At 44.0% G+C, this 20,406-nt stretch overlaps 1 protein-coding gene across 6 annotated transcripts in view; it reads left to right on the forward strand.

Moving 5' to 3' along the window:
* Positions 1–20,406, forward strand: part of gse1b (Gse1 coiled-coil protein b) — a 611,543-nt gene that overhangs the window by 320,854 nt on the left and 270,283 nt on the right. The window contains exon 1 of one of the 6 annotated variants that reach the window (XM_068049113.1): positions 16,508–16,560. The exons of the other annotated variants lie outside the window; for them this stretch is intronic. Within the exon in view, the coding sequence (XP_067905214.1) occupies positions 16,545–16,560 (16 nt within the window). The 5' untranslated portion in view covers positions 16,508–16,544. Of the gene's footprint in view, positions 1–16,507; positions 16,561–20,406 lie in introns of those variants that run through there. 6 annotated transcript variants of the gene reach the window in all.

Here is a 20,406-nt window from a genome sequence, read left to right on the forward strand (position 1 = left end):
GGCTGCTCAGAGTTTCAGAGTTATTACTTTGGCCTGGCATCGCCTATAATAGCAGATGTTTTTGATTTTTTTTTAATCTCTGCTGGGCTTCCTGGCCAGCTTAAGCTAGAAACAGCACCTTGTGTCTGATTGTCCTGCTTGTCAATCAAGTGATGTGAAGGTGCAATACTGAAAGCAGTGCGATGACTAAACGCCTTGTTACCAAGATGAGATTTATTGCTGTGTAAATCCGTAGCGAGTTGTAATGGATACCACAAGTGTAGAGAGAAACCGGTGGTGTATTTCCAGCACAGTGTCTCTGCAGCTGGGATTGTTTACGGGGCCATTGTGTGGTGACATCACAATCTTTCCTGGTCTAGGCCTCTGGGACTTCAACCCATCATAAGTAATGAAGCAAAACAGTGTGCCTACATAAACATACACACGGCTCATTGACTGGCAATGCCACTAATGGTGCACACTTTCTGATGCTACCAGCCAGAATAGACAGTTTACCCAATTCGAACAGCCATTCACCTCACTCACCCCTTTCAGGCATACCTCTAGAAACCGAACATGGCCCTTTATAACCTGCCTTGCCTTTACTATTTTATTGATACTGCGATAAGTACTCCTCAGAGCTTAGCTCTCTTCTAAGCTTCAAACTGACTGTTCTACATGGACAAACCCCCCTCCCTGCTTCCTCACTGTGTTAAAAACAATACTCATCACACCAATTCCTCTGGGCTCCCTCAGTCTTCCTTCCTCCTACAAGCTACAGACTTTAAAATCCCAACTTTTGTGGGGTTTAGGCATGGCTTCTTCTTTTAACTTATCTTTCTTTCATATTCTTTTCATTCTCATTGGGACCTGCACTATGGTGTCAGCTGTGGCTCAGTGGGTGGCACTTCTTCCTAAGTCAGAAGGTTGTGGGTGCAAGACTCACTCTTGAACATCAGTTCCTGCTGAGGGAGTGCTGCACTGTTGGAGGTGCTGTCTTTCTTATGAGATGTTTAACTAAGGGACTATCTGCACTCTCGGGTGGATGTAAAAGACCTCATGGCATTATTTGTGGAAGAGGAGGGAAATTATCCTTGTTCAATATTTATCCATCAATCAAAACATTCTAATTAGGTCATTATTACATTGCTGATTGTGGGAGATTGCTGTGCGCAATTTGGTTACTGTGTTTCCTGCAATTACAACAGTGTCTACACTTAACAAGTACTTCATTGGCTGTAAAATGCTTTGGGATGTCCTGAGGTCATGAAAAGTGCTATATAAATGCAAGTTCTTTCATTATGGACCTCAGCACTTCAACTAGCATTCTCCAACAAAACAAACTGGTCACTTTGATGTCCCAGTCCGACCGAGTCTTGCACAGCAACAAAGATGCTAATGGGTGTGAGGAGACAAGTGCTATTCTACTTTGTTGTGTTAGCATTTTCAGTGTGACTGAGCTGTGCTGGCATTGCACAACTTTCTATTGGAGCTGCACAGAGTAGATAACCTGATCAGCTCTGACTCGAAGCACAATCTGCCACCGTGCAGCAACTCCGGATGCGAATCCAGATAGCTGCTGAACTGAAGCAACTGCCTGATCTACCAATCAGATCGTCAATGGTTAGTGCGCACTCTGATTCATCCTGATTGTTTTGGGAGGTCAGTCATTATCGAGAATATGGTCCTTTTGACAAGACTGCCAGGCAGCAGCAAGTTGGGAGAGGGTAAGGGGCAATGGATTTTTTTTTATACAGACTTGTCCATGTCAAGGCAAATCCTAGTTTTTAGTGTGTGTTGAAATATCAGTCCCTTTATCATTTCCCCCTATTATTGTGACAAATAGAAAAATGACAATTATGACTGCAGTGATGGGTTTGTAAGAGGAGGGATTTCCTTTCCAGAGACTGATCACAGTACAAGTGCAGTCACATTTCAGTGACCTGCTTCATTCAGAGTCTGTGAACTGTGAAATGTGAAAGCGATGTGTATACATTCTGCGAATCAAATCCTAGCCACAATCTGGAATGGGTTGACTCCAAATTGACTCACTTAGTGCGAGGGGCTTGGATGGGGCAGAATTTGTGAGGAGCATCCAGGAGGGCTTCTTGAAACAATATGTAGAGAGTCCAACGAGGGATGGGGCCGTACTGGACCTGGTATTGGGGAATGAGCCCGGCCAGGTTGTCGAAGTTTCAGTAGGGGAGCATTTCGGGAACAGTGACCATAATTCCACAAGTTTTAAGGTACTTGTGGATAAGGATAGGAGTAGTCCTCAGGTGAAGGTGCTAAATTGGGGGAAGGCTAATTATAATAATATTAGGCAGGAACTGAAGAATTTAGATTGGGGGTGGCTGTTTGAGGGTAAATCAACATCTGACATGTGGGAGTCTTTCAAACGTCAGTTGATTAGAATCCAGGACCAGCATGTTCCTGTGAGGAAGAAGGATAAGTTTGGCAAGTTTCGGGAACCTTGGATAACGCGGGATATTGTGAGCCTAGTCAAAAAGTAAAAGGAAGCATTCGTAAGGGCTGGAAGGCTTGGAACAGACGAATCCCTTGAGGAATATAAAGACAGTAGGAAGGAACTTAAGCAAGGAGTCAGGAGGACTAAAAGGGGTCATGAAAAGTCATTGGCAAACAGGATTAAGGAAAATCCCAAGGCTTTTTATACGTATATAAAGAGCAAGAGGGTAACTAGGGAAAGGCTTGGCCCACTCAAGGACAGAGAAGGGAATCTATGTGTGGAGCCAGAGAAATGGGTGAGGTACTAAATGAGTACTTTGCATCAGTATTCACCAAAGAGAAGGACTTGGTGGATGATAAGCCTAGGGGAATGTAGATAGTCTCAGTCATCTCATTATCAAAAAGGAGGAAGTGTTGGGTGTCTTGCAAAGCATTAAAGTAGATAAGTCCCCAGGGCCTGATGGGATCAATCCCAGAATACTGAGGGAGGCAAGGGAAGAAATTGCTGGGGACGTGACAGAAATCTTTGCATCCTCATTGGTTACTGGTGAGATCCCAGAGGACTGGAAAATAGCCAATGTTGTTCCTTTGTTTAAGAAGGGTCGCAAGGATAATCCAGGAAATTATAGGCCGGTGAGCCTTACATCAGTGGTAGGGAAATTATTAGAGAGGATTCTTCGGGACAGGATTTACTCCCATTTGGAAACAAACAAACTTATTAGCGAGAGGCAGCATGGTTTTGTTGAGGGGAGATCGTGCCTCACTAACTTGATTGAGTTTTTTGAGGAAGTGACAAAGATGATTGATGAAGGAAGGGCTGTGGATGTTATATATATGGACTTCAGTAAAGCCTTTGACAAGGTCCCTCATGGCAGACTGGTACAAAAGGTGAAGTCACGCGGGATCAGAGGTGAGCTGGCAAGATGGATACAGAACTGGCTCAGTCATAGAAGACAGCGGGTAGCAGTGGAAGGGTGCTTTTCTGAATGGAGGGATGTGACTAGTGGGTTCTGCAGGGATCAGTACTGGAACCTTTGCTGTTTGTAGCATATATAAATGATTTGGAGGAAAATGTAGCTGGTCTGATTAGTAAGTTTGCGGACGACACAAAGGTTGGTGGAGTTGCGGATAGTGATGAGGATTGTTAGAGGATACAGCAGGATATAGATCGGTTGGAGACTTGAGCGGAGAAATGGCAGATGGAGTTTAATCTGGACAAATGCGAGGTTATGCATTTTGGAAGGTCTAATGCAGGTGGGAAGTATACAGTAAATGGCAGAACCCTTAGGAGTATTGACAGGCAGAGAGATCTGGGCGTACAGGTCCAGAGGTCACTGAAAGTGGCAACGCAGGTGGATAAGGTAGTCAAGAAGGCATACGGCATGCTTGCTTTCATCGGTCGGGGCATAGAGCATAAAAATTGGCAAGTTATGCTGCAGCTGTACAGAACTTTGTGGGCGGCACAGTGACGCAGTGGTTAGCACCGCAGCCTCACAGCTCCAGCGACCCTGGTTCAATTCTGGGTACTGCCTGTGTGGAGTTTGCAAATTCTCCCTGTGTCTATGTGGGTTTCCTCCGGGTGCTCCGGTTTCCTCCCACATGCCAAAGACTTGCAGGTTGTTAGGTAAATTGGCCATTATAAATTGCCCCTTGCATAGGTAGGTGGTAGGGAAATATAGGGACAGGTGGGGATGTGGTAGGAATATGGAATTAGTGTAGGATTAGTATAAATGGGTGGTTGATGGTTGGCGCAGACTCGGTGGGCCGAAGGGCCTGTTTCAGTGCTGTATCTCTAAACTAAACTAAAACTAAAACTAAACTAAAACTTTAGTTAGGCCACACTTAGAATATTGCGTGCAATTCTGGTTGCCACACTACCAGAAGGACTTGGAGGCTTTGGAGAGGGTACAGAAGAGGTTTACCAGGATGTTGCTTGGTCTAGAGGGCATTAGCTATGAGGAGAGGTTGGATAAACTCGGACACAAAAACAAGAAATGCTGGATTCACTCAGCAGGTCTGGCAGCATCTGTGGAAAGAGAAGCAGAGTTAACGTTTCGGGTCAGTGACCCTTCTTCGGAACTCGGAGTTCCGAAGAAGGGTCACTGACCCGAAACGTTAACTCTGCTTCTCTTTCCACAGATGCTGCCAGACCTGCTGAGTGAATCCAGCATTTCTTGTTTTTGTTTCAGATTTCCAGCATCCGCAGTATTTTGCTTTTATATTGGATAAACTCGGATTGTTTTCACTGGAACGACAGAGGTGGAAGGGTGACATGATAGAGGTTTACAAAGTTCTGAGCGGCATGGACAGAGTGGATAGTCAGAAGCTTTTTCCCGGGGTGGAAGAGTCAGTTACTAGGGGACATAGGTTTAAGGTGCGAGGGGCAAGGTTTCGAGGGGTTGTGCGAGGCAAATTCTTTACACAGAGGGTGGTGAGTGCCTGGAACTTGCTGCCGGGGGAGGTGGTGGAAGCAGGTACGATCGTGATGTTTAAGAGGCATCTTGACAAATACATGAATAGGATGGGAATAGAGGGATACGGTCCCCGGAAGTGCAGAAGGTTTTAGTTTAGGCAGGCATCAAGATCGGCGCAGGCTTGGAGGGCCGAATGGCCTGTTCCTGTGCTGTACTGTTCTTTGTTCTTTGTTATTCTTTGAGTCTGTCATTATGGTCACATCAGCATAGCACTGAAGTTACTCCACCGTTATATAACATGAATTTCCATCCAGTGAGTAAAACTGTACTGTGAAGTAGCATCAGTATATTGACATATATAACATAACAATTAAGCTCAGGTCTCACTCAACTGTGTACAGCCAGAGAACAGATGAAAAAGCAGTGATCACTGACATGATATAACTCAACAGAGAATGATAAGATTCTCAGATGAGGAAATGAAGCGTCGTGCAGCACATTGAACTACACAAGAATCACTTGCACTGGCTTCCCTTCCTACTCCCGCACCGCTTCCCCTCAAGGATCCTATTTCTTAACTACATGCCTGTAAATTGTCAGACTGGTTATCCAATAGCAAGTTCTGGATGAGCAGAAATATCCTCCAGTTAAATTATTGGGACTACTGAAGTAATTGTTTTTGATCCTCACTACAAACTCCATTTCTTCGCCACCAACTCCTTCCCCCTCCTGGGCTACTGTCTGAGGCTGAACCACACTGTTTGCAAAATATTTGACCCTGAGATGAGCTTCCAACTACATGTTTTGTGCCGTCACTAAGACCACCTACTTCCATCTCTGTAACATCACCCAACTCCACCCTGCCTCTGCTCATCTGCTGCTTCAACCTTCATCCATGCTTTTATTACTTCTAGACTTGATGATTCCAACAGGCTCCTGGCTGGTCTCCCACATTCTACCTGCCACAAACGAGAGGTCATCCAAAACTCTGCTGCCCGTGTCCTAACTTGTCAACCATGTCCTGTTCGCCCATCGCCCCTGTGCTTGCTGACCTACACTGGCTCTTGATTCAGCAACATCTTGATTTTAAAATTCTTATCCTTGTTTTCAAATCACTCCATGACCTTACCCCTGTCTATCTCTGTAATCTCCCCCAACCCCACAGCCCTCAGATCTCTGCACTCCTCTAATTCTGGCCTCTTGAGCATCTAGATTATAGTTGCTGCACCATTGGTGACCATGCCGTAGCCCTAAGCTCTGGAATTGCTCTCTAAACCTCTCTGTCTCTGCTTCTCTCTATCATTCTTTAAGACACTCCTTAAAACTGGCCTCTTTGACTGAGCTTTTGGTCATTGACCTGAATATCTTCATAATGCTCCTGTGAAGAATCTTGGGATGTTTTATTGCATTAAAGTTGCTATATAAATACAAGTTGTTATATTTGTTTTTATGAGCTGCATTTCTTGTGCAGTGGAGTGGGGAGGGGTGGCGGGGAGTGGGCAGACCATGTGAAATTCAACCATGAGTGTTTTACATTGAACCTCATAGACACTGATAAATTTTATGGGCTCCCCACCTTAAGGATCCTCAGAAATGGGTGAGGGGGAGGTGGGTCTCTTGTGCAGCACCAGTGAACAGTGAAATTATACACCTTGCCTGTGTATCACCATATATTGATCCTCCAGCCACATTGGAAAGTGCTTGGCTATATTTGCTGAGGACAGGATCGTGCTCAGCTGCAATGCACCCCAAGGTCAAATAGTTTCCAACACTCCCTCTTTAATTTTCTGCAGAAGTTACTCGAATCAGAAGGTTTCTGGTGCCAGCATGGACCTGCGCCTTTCGCAGAGGAGGGGGTGAAATATAAAATAGCAGCCCAGGTGGAAGCTTGATTCTTTGGGAAAGAGATTGGGACAGAGGGCAGAGATTCCTTTTCTAGGAACAGGAGGAGGCAATTTAGCCTCTCGAGCCTGTTCCACAATTCAATGTGATCATAGGTGATCTGCGACCTAACGCCATTGAAGACGAAATAACTCCTTTCTGGAAAAAGATGAAGGAACTAAGTTTCCAGTAGTCTCTGTTGTAATGTAGGAAATGAGGACAGTTGGGGCCACACACAGCACCTTTGATAATGATGGACTCCCTCAGTACTGCACTGGAGAGTCAGGGCAGATTTTTGTGCTTTGGAGTGGGACTTGAACAGCCTTTTGATTTTAAAGCAGGAGTGTTACCAGTTGAGCTGTGGCTGAGGCCCGAAAAGCTGTGCAAATCTGCCATGTTGTAAGAAACGTGATAGATACATGTTGCGTGACAAAAAGCAGCATTTCAGGGAAATGACCTTTCCCTCAGCCAGTTGGTATCACTGAACTGGAAATTTGGCAAGGGGGACTGGTAAATTCAGCTGTGTAATCGAACAGAAATGGGAAATAAAGCAGCTTTAAGTAGGAGGTAGTTCAAATGAGATTTGGAACGAGAGCGATAAGGGAAGGGAGTTCAAACGATCCCACAGGGAAGCATCAGGAATCTCCGGGAGAATGTTTGCAGTAACTGTGCTGAACTCCCGTTCCTCTGTTAAAATCTATCCTGGCGTGTGCTGTGACCATTTGCGTTTGATGAAGTCTGCAGGATTTCCTTTGCTTTTTAACCAACATTCCTTTTTAGGAGTCAACTAGAGAGTCCTAACTTCAGGAAAACAAAATTAGAGAGGAGACAGTGGCTTTGGCTGAAAGCCAGGATGCTTGCAGTCTCTTCTAAGGAGTGGGAGGGTTGGGGGGAGATGATGTTACTGAGTTTTGGTCATGTCAACATAGAAAAATGGTTTATTTTGTACTCTTCTTCCCTGCATGCCTCCACCATTGTGAATCCTGCGCATGTTGCAGTACAGTAGGGGCGGGCTCTTTAACTGAACCCAGCGGATCTCAGGCACTGAGCTGAAAGATGGATTGCTTCATTTGAAGGTTGCACTGGAGGGGGGATCCTTTATCAAGCACCAAGAGAGATAACCTCTTTACTTAGACTGGTGCTGTGTGGGTTCCTAAGGTAGTGTTTTAAGGAACAAACCAGCTGTCAGGTTTGTAGCTGTGTAGAGTTTTATTTTCAGTCGATTGGCTATTGCAGGTCACGCACATGCTTAACCTCTTCCCTCCCCCTTCCACCCTTATCAAAATAAAACAGCAATCGACTTTTTGGAAACAGTGAGAAGTTAATTGGCTCCAAGGCAAATACCTTTGTGTTCTCTCTGTATTTATAGGCTTCTGTTCTCCACGGGTCTGCTATTTTAATAAAAAATCTTCTGCTGTCCAGTAGTTGCTGTGTTAATATTAAATCTTAGGTTCTCCAGTAGAGGGCTGTGTTTATATATAACCTTCAGTTATCAAGCAGTGGACTGTGTTTAGATGTATTTTCCACTGCCCAGTAGCGGCTGCGTTTATATATCATCCTACATTCTCCATTAGAGGACTGTGTTTATCTATAACCTTCCATTCTCCAACAGAGGACTGTGTTTATCTATAACCTTCCATTCTCCAACAGAAGACTGTGTTTATATATAACCTTCCGTTCTCCAGTAGCAGCTGTGATTATACATAACCTTCCATTCTCCAGTAGCGGCTGTGTTTATATATAACTTTCTCTTTCCAGCAGAGGCTGTGTTTATATATAACCGTCCGTTCTCCAGTAACAGCTGTGTTTATATATAACCTTCCATTCTCCAGTAGTAGCTGTGTTTATATATAACTTCCCCTTCTCCAGCAAAGGCTGTGTTTATATATAACCATCCGTTCTCCAGTAACAGCTGTGTTTATATATAACCTTCCATTCTCCAGCAGAGGCTCTGTTTATATATAACCATCCGTTCTCCAGTAGTGGCTATGTTTATATATAACCTTCCGTTCTCCAGCAGAGGCTCTGTTTATATATAACCTTCCGTTCTCCAGTAGTGGCTGTGTTTATATATAGCCTTCCATTCTCCAGTAGAGTCTGTGTTTATATATAACCTTCCGTTCTCCAGTCGTGGCTGTGTTTATATATAACCTGCCGTTCTCCAGCAGAAACTCTGTTTATATATAACCTTCCGTTCTCCAGCAGAGGCTCTGTTTATATATAACCTTCCATTCTCCAGTAGCAGCTATGATAATATATAACCTTCCATTCTCCAGCAGCAGCTGTGTTTATATATAATCTTCCATTCTCCAGTAGTGGCTGTATTTAGAGATAACCTTTCGTTCTACAGCAGCGGCTGTGTTTATATATAACCTTCCATTCTCCAGTATGGCTGTGTTTATATATAACCTTCCATTTTCCAGCAGCATCTGTGTTTATAGATAACCTTCCATTCTCCAGTCGAGGCTGTGTTTATATGTAACCTTCCGTTCCCCAGTTGCAGCTGTTTTTATATATAACCTTCTGTTCTCCAGTAGAGGCTGTGTTTATATATAACCTCCCGTTCTCTTTATTAGCATCTGTGCTTGTATATAACCTCCCGTTCTCCAGTAGCAGCTGTGTTTATATATAACCTTCGATTATCCAGTAGAGGCTGTGTTCATATATAACCTTCCGTTCTCCAGTAGCAGCTGTGATAATATATAACCTTCCATTCTCTAGTAGTGGCTGTGTTTATATATAATCTTCCATTCTCCAGTAGAGGCTGTGTTTATATGTAACCTTCCGTTCTACAGTTGAGGCTGTGTTTATATATAATCTTCCATTCTCCAGTAGCGGCTGTGTTTATATATAACCTTCCGTTCTCCAGTAGTGGCCGTGTTTATATATAACCTTCCATTCTCCAGTAGAGGCTGTGTTTTTATATAACCTTCCATTCTCCAGTAGAGGCTGTGTTTATATATAATCTTCCATTCTCCAGTATTGGCAATGTTTATATATAACCTTCCGTTCTCCAGTAGCAGCTATGTTTATATATAATCTTCCGTTCTCCAGTAGCGGCTGTATTTATATATAATCTTCCATTCTCCAGTAGCGGCTGTGTTTATATATAATCTTCCATTCTCCAGTAGCGGCTGTGTTTATGTATAACCGTCCATTCTCCAGTCGCAGCAGTGTTTATATATAACCTTCCGATCTCCAGTAGCCGCTGTGTTTGTATATAACGTTTCATTCTCCCGTTGCAGTTTGTTTATATATAACTTTCCATTCTCCAGTTGTGGCTTTGTTTATATATAACCTTCGGTTCTCCAGTAGAAGCTGTGTTTATATATTAACTTCCATTCTCCAGTAGTAGTTGTGTTTATATATAACCTTCCATTCTCCAGTAGTAGCTCTGTTTATATGTAACCTTCCGTCCTCCAGTAGAGGCTGTGTTTATGTATAACCTTCCATTCTCCAGTAGCAGCTGTATTTATATATAACCTTCCATTCTCCAGTTGAAGGCTGTGTTTATGTATAACCTTCCATTCTCCAGTAGCAGCTGTATTTATATATAACCTTCCATTCTCCAGTTGAAGGCTGTGTTTATGTATAACCTTCCATTCTCCAGTAGCAGCTGTATTTATATATAACCTTTCATTCTCCAGTTGAAGGCTGTGTTTATGTATAACCTTCCATTCTCCAGTAGCAGCTGTATTTATATATAACCTTCCATTCTCCAGTTGAGGGCTGTGTTTATGTATAACCTTCCATTCTCCAGTAGTGGCTGTGTTTGTATATAACCTTCCGTTCTCCAGTAGCAGCTGTATTTGTCTATAACCATCCATTCTCCAGTAGTAGCCTTGTTTACATATTACCTTCTATTCTCCAGTAGCAAGCTGTGTTTATATATAACCTTTCGATCTCCAGTAGTGGCTGTGTTTATATATAACATTCCGTTCTCCAGTAGCGGCTGTATTTATCTATAACCGTCCATTCTCCAGTAGTAGCCTTGTTTACATATTACCTTCTATTCTCCAGTAGCAAACTGTGTTTATGTATAATCTTTCAATCTCCAGTAGTGGCTGTGTTTGTATATAAACTTCCATTCTCCGGTAGCAGCTGTGTTTATATATAACCTTCCGTTTTCCAGTTGAGGGCTGTGTTCATGTATAACCTTCCGTTCTCCAGTTGTGGGCTGTGTTTATATATAACCTTCCGTTCTCCAGTAGCCATATGTAATTAGAGATACAGCACTGAAACAGGCCCTTCGGCCCACCGAGTCTGTGCCGAACATCAACCACCCATTTATACTAATCCTACACTAATCCCATATTCCCACCAAACATCCCCACCTGTCCCTATATTTCCCCACCACCTACCTATACTAGTGACAATTTATAATGGCCAATTTACCTATCAACCTGCAAGTCTTTTGGCTTGTGGGAGGAAACCGGAGCACCCGGAGAAAACCCACACAGACACAGGGAGAACTTGCAAACTCCACACAGGCAGTACCCGGAATCGAACCCGGGTCCCTGGAGCTATGAGGCTGCGGTGCTAGCCACTGTGCCGCCCTTATATTTTGAATTTTTCAATTTTGTCCTGGGGAAAATTGATGTACAGAGAGATTTGGGTGTTCAGGTCCATTGTTCCCTGAAGGTGGCAACGCAGGTCAATAGAGTGGTCAAGAAGGCATACGGCATGCTTTCCTTCATCGGACGGGGTATTGAGTACAAGAGTTGACAGGTCATGTTACAGTTGTATAGGACTTTGGTTCGGCCACATTTGGAATACTGCGTGCAGTTCTGGTCGCCACATTACCAAAAGGATGTGGATGCTTTGGAGAGGGTGCAGAGGAGGTTCACCAGGATGTTGCCTGGTATGGAGGGCGCTAGCTATGAAGAGAGGTTGAGTAGATTAGGATTATTGTCATTAGAAAGACGGAGGTTGAGGGGGGACCTGATTGAGGTGTACAAAATCATGAGAGGTATAGACAGGGTGGATAGCAAGAAGCTTTTTCCCAGAGTGGGGGATTCAATTACTAGGGGTCACGAGTTCAAAGTGAGAGGGGAAAAGTTTAGGGGGGATAGGCTTGGAAAGTTCTTTACGCAGAGGGTGGTGGGTGCCTGGAACGCATTGCCAGCGGAGGTGGTAGACACGGGCACGATAGCGTCTTTTAAGATGCATCTAGACAGATACATGAATGGGCAGGAAGTAAAGAGATACAGACCCTTAGAAAATAGGCGACATGTTTAGATAGAGGATCTGGATCGGCGCAGGCTTGTAGGGCCGAAGGGCCTGTTCCTGTGCTGTAATTTTCTTTGTTCTTTCTTTGTTCTTTGTTCCTTATTGTGGAAATTTGAGAATTCAGTTATTGAGGGATAACAATGGTAAAGCTTTCAGAGAGCATTTCGAATGATTTAGAGAAAACTTGGGTAATATACTCCTACTATAAAGTAGCAGCTGTCATGTGTCATGCAGTGTGACACCTTTAACATTGAATACACTTGCAGCAGCATTACATGCAGGAAAAGCTGCCAGATATAATGAGTTTTCACTGAAATGCTGGACTCATGTGCTGAATTTATCTATAACAGATATGTAACGCTTTTATTTGACATGGTCACCACGCATCCATTTTTCACTCTTCCTGCTCTGAAGGCTGCAACTCAGAGTTGGGATATGGTCCCACCAGCATGCTGCAGGAGCTGACCAGAGTAGGCAATTTCAAGAGGGTTTACTGGATAGCGATCAGGAGCTGTTACCACCACATGTCCACCCCAACCCCCTACACCCCTCCCCTGCCCACAACATTTGTATGTTTGGTGACTGCAGTATTTCTATTGGTCCCTGGCTGTGATCGTAAAATGACACAGCACAGAAGGAGGCCATTTGGCCCATCATATCTGTGCCATGAATGAAGCTGAGACTTCCTTGGTTATTGCTTAGACTACATCTGGAGTACTGTGTGCAGTTCTGGGCACCAAACCTTAGGAAGGATATATTGGCCTTTGAGGGAGTGCAGCAAGGATTTACCAGAATGATGCCTGGACTCCAAGGATTAAATTATGAGGAGAGATTACACAAACTAGGGCTGTATTCCCTGGAATTTAGAAGATTAAGGGGTGACTTGATCGAAATTTTCAAGATCTTAAGGGGAACAGATAGGGTAGATTTGAAAAAGGTATTTCCACTAGCTAGGGAGTCTTGGACTAGAGGATAAAGTCTAAAAATTAGAGTCAGACCTTTCAGGAGTGAAATTCGGAAACACTTCATCACGCAAAAGGTGTTAGAAAATTGGGACTCGTTTCCACAAATGACAATTGATGCTCAATCACTTGTTCATTTCACAACTGAGGTCAATAGGTTTTTATTAGCCGGCAGTATTAAGAGATACGGGGCAAAGTTGGGTATGTGGAGTTAGGTCACAGATCAGCCATGATCTGATTGAATGACAGAACAGGCTGGAGGGGCTGAAGGGCCTCCTCTTTTTCCTATATTCCTCTATTTCCATGTTCCTACTGGATCAACTTGCTCTGGGGCATTTGTTTCTGTTTTCACTCAGCTCTCCTGTCGAAACAGACAGCAACTGTCAGTACCCTGTATCTTCCAGATGGGTCATGTTGTTCACAAGACTTGAGTAAAGATCATGACATCTTTACTGCAGGTTTATTGAGCATTAATCTACAGTTGATTGGAGGATGATTCTGCGTTTCTAAGTCACTTGCTGTCAGAGGGTTTACAATCGAATCTGACCTGTTTGTCCAGCAGCCTCTTACAGAGGGCGTCTCTGCAGTGCCCTAACCTCTGCTATAACGCACATTGATCATGGCTTCTTGTATTAATAAAAGCTCTTTAGAAAAGCTCCTTCTTTGTAGCCGGTTCCTCTCTGTAACACTCTTTATACCATTCTCCAATACTGCTCGAGAGAGAGAGAGTGGACCCATTGTATCCAGTTTTGAATAAAACTCCTTCTGGACAGAATAAATTTGTAAGTTTGAATCCTGATAAATGCACAATTAGTTAGCTGAGAAAAATTACATCCAGCTGTCCATTGACTGATAAAAAAAACGCCAATACACATTAATACCTCAGCACTGTCAGCAATTTATTCAGTAAGAAATCTTCATTAACTCCTTCCTGTCTGGAACTTTCTGTTGCACTTGAAAGTGAAGGTAAAGCTGCTTTTGTTTAATTACTATTGGGGCTGTCAAGAAAGTACAATTATGAAGATGTTACTATAACAACTTGCATTTATCTAGCATCTTCAATGTTGTAAAATGCCCCTCGGTGCTTTACAAGGGCGTAATCATGCAAAGTTTAACACTGAGCCAAAGCAGGGGACATTCAGACAGGTTAGCACATGCTTGTTCACAGATACATGTTTTGAAGCAGGCTTTTAAAGGTGGAGAGGTTTAGGGACGGAATTCCAGAGCTTACAGCTGAGACGGCTGAAGGCACAGCCGGCAACTGGGGGACAAAGAACCTGGGGTTGGGGTGGGGGGTTGGTGCGGGGCGGTGGGGTGGACAAGCAGCCAGAGTTGGATGGTTAGGGCTAGAGAAATTTAGAGATGGGGATGAGAGTTTTGTAATTTAACATGATATTTACTAAGGCTATTGTATGTTTACATTTACTGTCCTACATATATATTTTATGAAGCCATTGTAGAATAAGTAGGATTAATAAGCTATTTTTTGTTATTGACCTCCTTTAAGTCAGATCCAGCGAGTTCAACACTCATGAGCAGATCCCTGACATTTCTGGCATGAACTGCAACTTATGTAGACAGTTGGTGGGGGATTAGTGGGGGTAAGACTGAGTCTACAACTCTGCTGCTGCTCTATGGAAACTGCTTTGTAAAAGCACAAGTGTTGACTCCCAGAGTCCTACTTAACTAGACCATTCTGAGGCTTTCTAAGCGTGGCTGTAAGTAATATCACTGCACTGCGTTCCACACTTTCCCAATCCATCATCTCTCCTGTTCAGTGTTTGTAAAATTGGTTCTGTTAGTGGATTCCTCCAGTGCTCTCTACCTCATGATGATGTTTGTTACGGGACGGGCATTAATGAGGTTAACTCCACAGTACTTTACCATCAATTTTTCTTCTATGTTAGTGCCCCCCTTCATCTGTCAATTTTGATGTAAAGATATAGTCTATTTTGAAGGAAGGCACTCTTCAGATTCAGCACAGTGGAATGACAACTTGCATTTATATAGGCCATTTAGCGTAGGAAAGCTTCACATGAGTGTTATCAAAGAAAATTTGATATCAAGCCCCATAGGGAGCTATTAGGACAGGCGACCAAAAGCTTGGTCAAAGAGGTAGGTTTTAAGGAGTGTCTTAAAGGAGGAGAATGAGGTAGCGAGGCAGAGAGTTTTAGGGAGGGAATTCCAGGGCATAGGGCCTAGCTGAAGGCACGTCCACCAAAGGTAGAGCAAAGAAAATGGAGGATGCGCAAGAGGCCAGAATTGAAGGAGCACAAAGACGTCGGAGTGTTGTACGTGGTTACAGAGATGGGAGGGGAGGCCATAGAGGGATTTGGAAATGAGGATTCGAATTTTAAAATCGAGATGTTGAAGGACTGGGAACAAAATAGTTAAATGGTTTTTCAGTTTGTCACATTGCCTCATAAATTTCAATTTGTCTATAATTAAAAACCCGTAAGTTCCTACGAGTAGACTTGTTTAAGGATATTTTCCCACCTCAACCCCTGTACCCCCCCCATCCCAACCCCTGTGCCTCCACCGCCCCCCTCCCCCCCCCCCCCCCCAACCGATTCCCCCGCCAGTGTTCTCCCTCCTTTCCTGAAGGTGCTGGCTCTTGCTGGGCTACAATTCCAGCAGGGCTGGTAGCTCTCTGGTATCTCACCCCACTGACTGTTCCTCAGAGTGTCAGCCGAGATAGTCAGAGTTGGCAGGCTATTTGACTGTGATGGGCATCAGTCTCTGGCTCACCTGAAACCAGGATTTCCCAGCACAGGGCGATGGTGGGTTGAGATGGTCACTGGATAGTACTCAGAAGCAGGAATTTGCGACCCCCCACATCTAGGAACACTGAGACCAAGTACAGAGACATCAAATGTTGCTCCTCCTGAGTTACAATCTACTATGGGCTGTCTGACGAGAGTGCTATCCTGCTGTGTGACATTCTCCAAAGAGACCTTTTATTTATGTTCACAGTCTCTGGTATGCTTTAATTTCCTCAGCTCTGCTCTGAGCTGTCGTTTATTGTTGTGTCTGACAGTTGCTTGGGGCCTCTCACCTGCAGGAGAGCAGTGCATCTTTAAGGTGCTTGCACAAGTTGTTAGCGTCCAACCCAGAGCTTGTGCAACGGCAGCAGGTGAAAAGGAATGTGTCCAATGAGGAAATGCAAAACCTCAGCCAGCAGTTCTTGGCTGTATTTGCATAAAGCTATGTTGCCTGTGAATACACTTATTTCAGAGCAAAATAATGAAACATTCTGAGTGTAGCAAAGTGTTGATGATCTCTGTCACTAGAGCATTTAATGCAAGTTAACCACTGTTGACCTAGGCTGTGTTTTCTACTGTGATAATAGGATCGCTGTCACAGGCACCGGTGAGTCAGAAACTTGAGTCATTATCGTTCTCTCAGTGACAAGTTTGAACAGTACAAAACACGCTATCAGCCGACATGCATTAGAAGGAAACTGGCCCATATCTTTCCTTTTTGTGAATGCCAAAGTAGTGTTTTTTTTCTTCCTTTTTCGGACCCCCACTCTCCCATTTCTGGCCCCTCAGGTTGACCTGTTAACCTGCAAGAGTGTGGCTTCGCTCCCTTCCTCCAGGGACCTCTTTCTGACATGAAGGTCTACCAAGGTAAGAGACTCTGCCTCTGTACTATAAGGTCTTGGGGGAAGGGCTGGATTTCTTGGCTGTGCTGTAAGTTGAAGGGCACACAAGAGCTCAGGTTTCACCCTGCCTCTGTGTTCGCACCAGTTGATTTGAACTTGCCTGCTGCCAGGATGTCGCTGGCTTGTGTGACTGAGGAAACATAACCCTCTCGAAAGAAACAACCACTTGTTAAGTGCTGTCTTTTCAGCGGGGAATGGCAGTTCGCTGGCTGCCTCCCTCGTGTGGCAAGAAGCTGGCAGCAAATGTATAGTAGGGCAAACTGCATTTAGTCCTTCACTGTGTATATAAGCTCGACACTGGTGGGTGTAATGTGTCAGTGATCTGTCACGCAGACCAGTGAAATGACGCTGGAGGGAGATTCCCCATCACAGTTGGAGCACAAGTCTGTGGGCTATGGAGTGGTTTTGACCTGGAGCTGAGGAAAGTGAAACGATCTAGTGTGAGGTCAGACTGAAAGAAGGGCAGCTCATAAAATGATACAGCACAAAAGGAGGCCATTCACCCCATGGTGCCCGTACCGGCTCTTTGAAAGAGTCCCACTAGTCCCACTCCCCCTTTTCTTTCCCCATAGCCCTGCGATTTCCTCCTCTTCGAGTACATGTCCAGTTCCCTTTTTGAAAGTTACTATTGAATCTTGTTTCCACCAACCTTGTAGGAAGCGCAGTCCGGATTGTAAGTTTTTTGTGTGTTTGGGTGGGACGTTGGCGAGCCTTTGACCCACAAGGTACAGACTCTGGTATTTTTAAATCGTGATAGACAGTTTATTAAGCACAGCAAGAATATGCAAGCAATGCTTAACCAACAGCACTAGTTATACAGCAGCGTGCAGAGTATCCTCGGTTCTTGCTTCCCGAGCTGCTGTGGCGCAGTCTTCTCTCTTGAGGTGTTCTGTTGACTGTAGGCTGGTCTGTTCTTCGAATCAGTGTGCACCAATGTCTCTCAGTATCTTTCAATTATGCCCCCCTATGAAGGTTCCTTCGTTCCATATTAGGTTATATTCCACCTTAACCCTTTCAATTGGTCATGTATGACCTCACCTTCTATACATTGTCTCTTCTTGATTAGTTTATAATAGTTAAATTGGCCAGATATGACCTCACCTTCCATACATTGTCTCTGCAGATAGCTTGATAGCCTAAGTCATTGTCACAGATTGACTAGAATTATACCACAACTGAAAGCGGTTATACCTATCAGGGAGCACTGAACAGGCTGGGGTTCTTTTCACTAGAAAAGAGAAAGCTGAAAGGTGACCTATATTCTACTCCAGAAAGCCAGGTGGTGAAGGATAGAACTGGAACCAATCTTTACACGCTGTTATATGTTTTATTTACAGCAATACACACTACAAACATGCACCTCCTTACCCAATCACGAGAGTTTCAGTCTGCTCCAATTTATAGGGGCACAAGTGAATCCCCGGTTAATGTCCACCATCTGCATACAATTAAATACAATTAATATACGATTAGCAACCTAATAGAGATCTTTAATGTTATAAAGGAGTTGAATGGGGCTGAAGTAGAGGTTTTTCTACTTGTGTTGGAATCCAGAACTACGGACTATAAGATAGTCACTAATAAATCAGACAGGGCATTCAAGAGAAACTTCTTTGCCAGAGAGTGTTTACAATGTGGAACTTGCTATCATATGGAGTCATTGAGGTGAATAGAATAGATACATTTAAGAGCAAGCTGGATAAACACACGAGGGAGAAAGGAATAGAAGGATATGGTGATAGTGTAGATGAAGTAGGGGTGAGAGGAGACTTTTGTAGAGCATAAACACTAGTACAGACCAGTTGGGCCAAATGGCCTGTTTCTGTGCTGTAACTTCCATGTAAGGCACTGGATTGGTATCAGTGTTTTTTTATTCGGCCTTTGAAACATTTTGGGCCATTTTCTATTTAAAGGCACTATATAATTGCATGTTGATGATGTTAAGTGGATCATGAGTCCTGTACGGTAGAGTGAATGACAAGTGAGCTGTTCCATTGTTATTCTGTGGCTGAACCAGGTTAGCTGAAGTTATTTTTCACATTTGCCATGTCTCTATTCGATCTTAATCTCTGTAAATTTGTAAGGCGATAAATTACTCTCGACAGAAAAGATGTGTGTGCGTGCGTCATTCCATGTTACCAGAGTAAAGATGACGGCTTTAGTCTCAGCATCTGTTGTATAAGTATATGGAGTTCTTGTTCCATAAGATAGGGGTTAACTGTCTGGGGACAAACTAACAAAATCAATAAGATGTCAAGATTAGCAGGTTTATTCACAGTGTCCTGTAGGTGGAGAAAGAAACTAGGACTCAGCATTCACTGTGTTCAGCCGTCAAAGACCATATAACATTTGCTTTTTTTAATATATGATAGCAAACCTGCCTATCTCCCTGCTTTTTAGCTCAATAACCTCTCCTGAATTCACTTAAGTCTGAAGTATAATTCCACAGGCACTGACAGCCTTCCAGTAACCTCATGGTAGTGGAAATTCTTCTTCATATGGGAGTCTAGACTGCGTGTCGGGGCTGGCTATTCGCCTGTGGAAACCATCACCGTAAATCCTGATCATGCCCATGCCTAACATTCATAGGTGCATATGTTCATTGGACAGCGATCAGAAACTAATCTGATTCCAGTCCAGGTACTCACACCCAAATTGTAGCACCCCTGCCACCATCTCCCACCCACCTCCTCGTCCCCATCCCAAACCACTACCCTGTCAGGTATAACTAGATTTTATGTGCTGGTGATAAATATTTGGGCCTTCAGCATTAGTGTGAGGGTGCCCATGGCTGCAGGGCAAAGTTGCCTCCCAATACAGTGAGTTACCATTCTCAGCCAGGAGGTTGGGAGACAGGAAGAGATGGTGGAGAGCATGGGTCAGCCCAGGTCCCTTGCTCACATACTCTTCCAAGCAGCGCTGGCTGAGGTTTGGGACTAAGTCACATCTCTCTCTGCCATCTTGACTTTTTATGATACTGAGGTAGGCACCACCAAGGTTGAAGTGAGTAGGAGAGAAGATGAGGGCAATTAAGAAGTAGTGGTTAGGTGACACCTAATTTAGGGTTTAGGAGGTTGTCGGAGGAAAGAAAGCTTATTGAGATAAAGAGTTCCATAGTTTTTCCAGTCATCTAAGCCCTAAGCTCCAGAATTCTCACACTAAACCTTGCCACCTCTCTATCCTCTTTTTTAAGATGCTCCTTAGGGGCAGCACAGTGGCGCAGTGCTTAGCACCGCAGCCTCACAGCTCCAGGGACCCGGGTTCAATTCTGGGTACTACCTGTGTGGAGTTTGCAAGTTCTCCCTGTGTCTGCGTGGGTTTCCTCCGGGTGCTCCGGTTTCCTCCCACATGCCAAAAGACTTGCAGGTTGATAGGTAAATTGGCCATTATAAATTGCCCCTAATATAGGTAGGTGGTAGGGGAATATAGAGACGGATGTGGTAGGAATATGGGATTAGTGTAGGATTAGTATAAATGGGTGGTTAATGGTCGGCACAGACTCGGTGGGCCGAAAGGCTTGTTTCAGTGCTGTATCTCTAAATAAAATAAATAAATAAAGATCTCACTCTTTGGCCTCACTTTTAGTCAACTGTCCTAAAATTGCCATCCTTTGGCTCAGTGTCAATTTTGCCTGATTACACTCCTGTAAAGGGTCTTGGGATGTTTTCCCATGCTAAAGATGTTGCCTAGCAAGTCCCACTCCAGATACTTGAGCACATAATCTAACCTGGCACCTTGGTGCTGCACTTTTAGAGGTGCCATCTTTCGGATGAAATAATAAAGCAAGACCCCTTCACCCCTCGCTGGACAT

This window comes from Heterodontus francisci, chromosome 17, assembly GCF_036365525.1.
Source record: "Heterodontus francisci isolate sHetFra1 chromosome 17, sHetFra1.hap1, whole genome shotgun sequence".
Taxonomy (NCBI): domain Eukaryota; kingdom Metazoa; phylum Chordata; class Chondrichthyes; order Heterodontiformes; family Heterodontidae; genus Heterodontus; species Heterodontus francisci.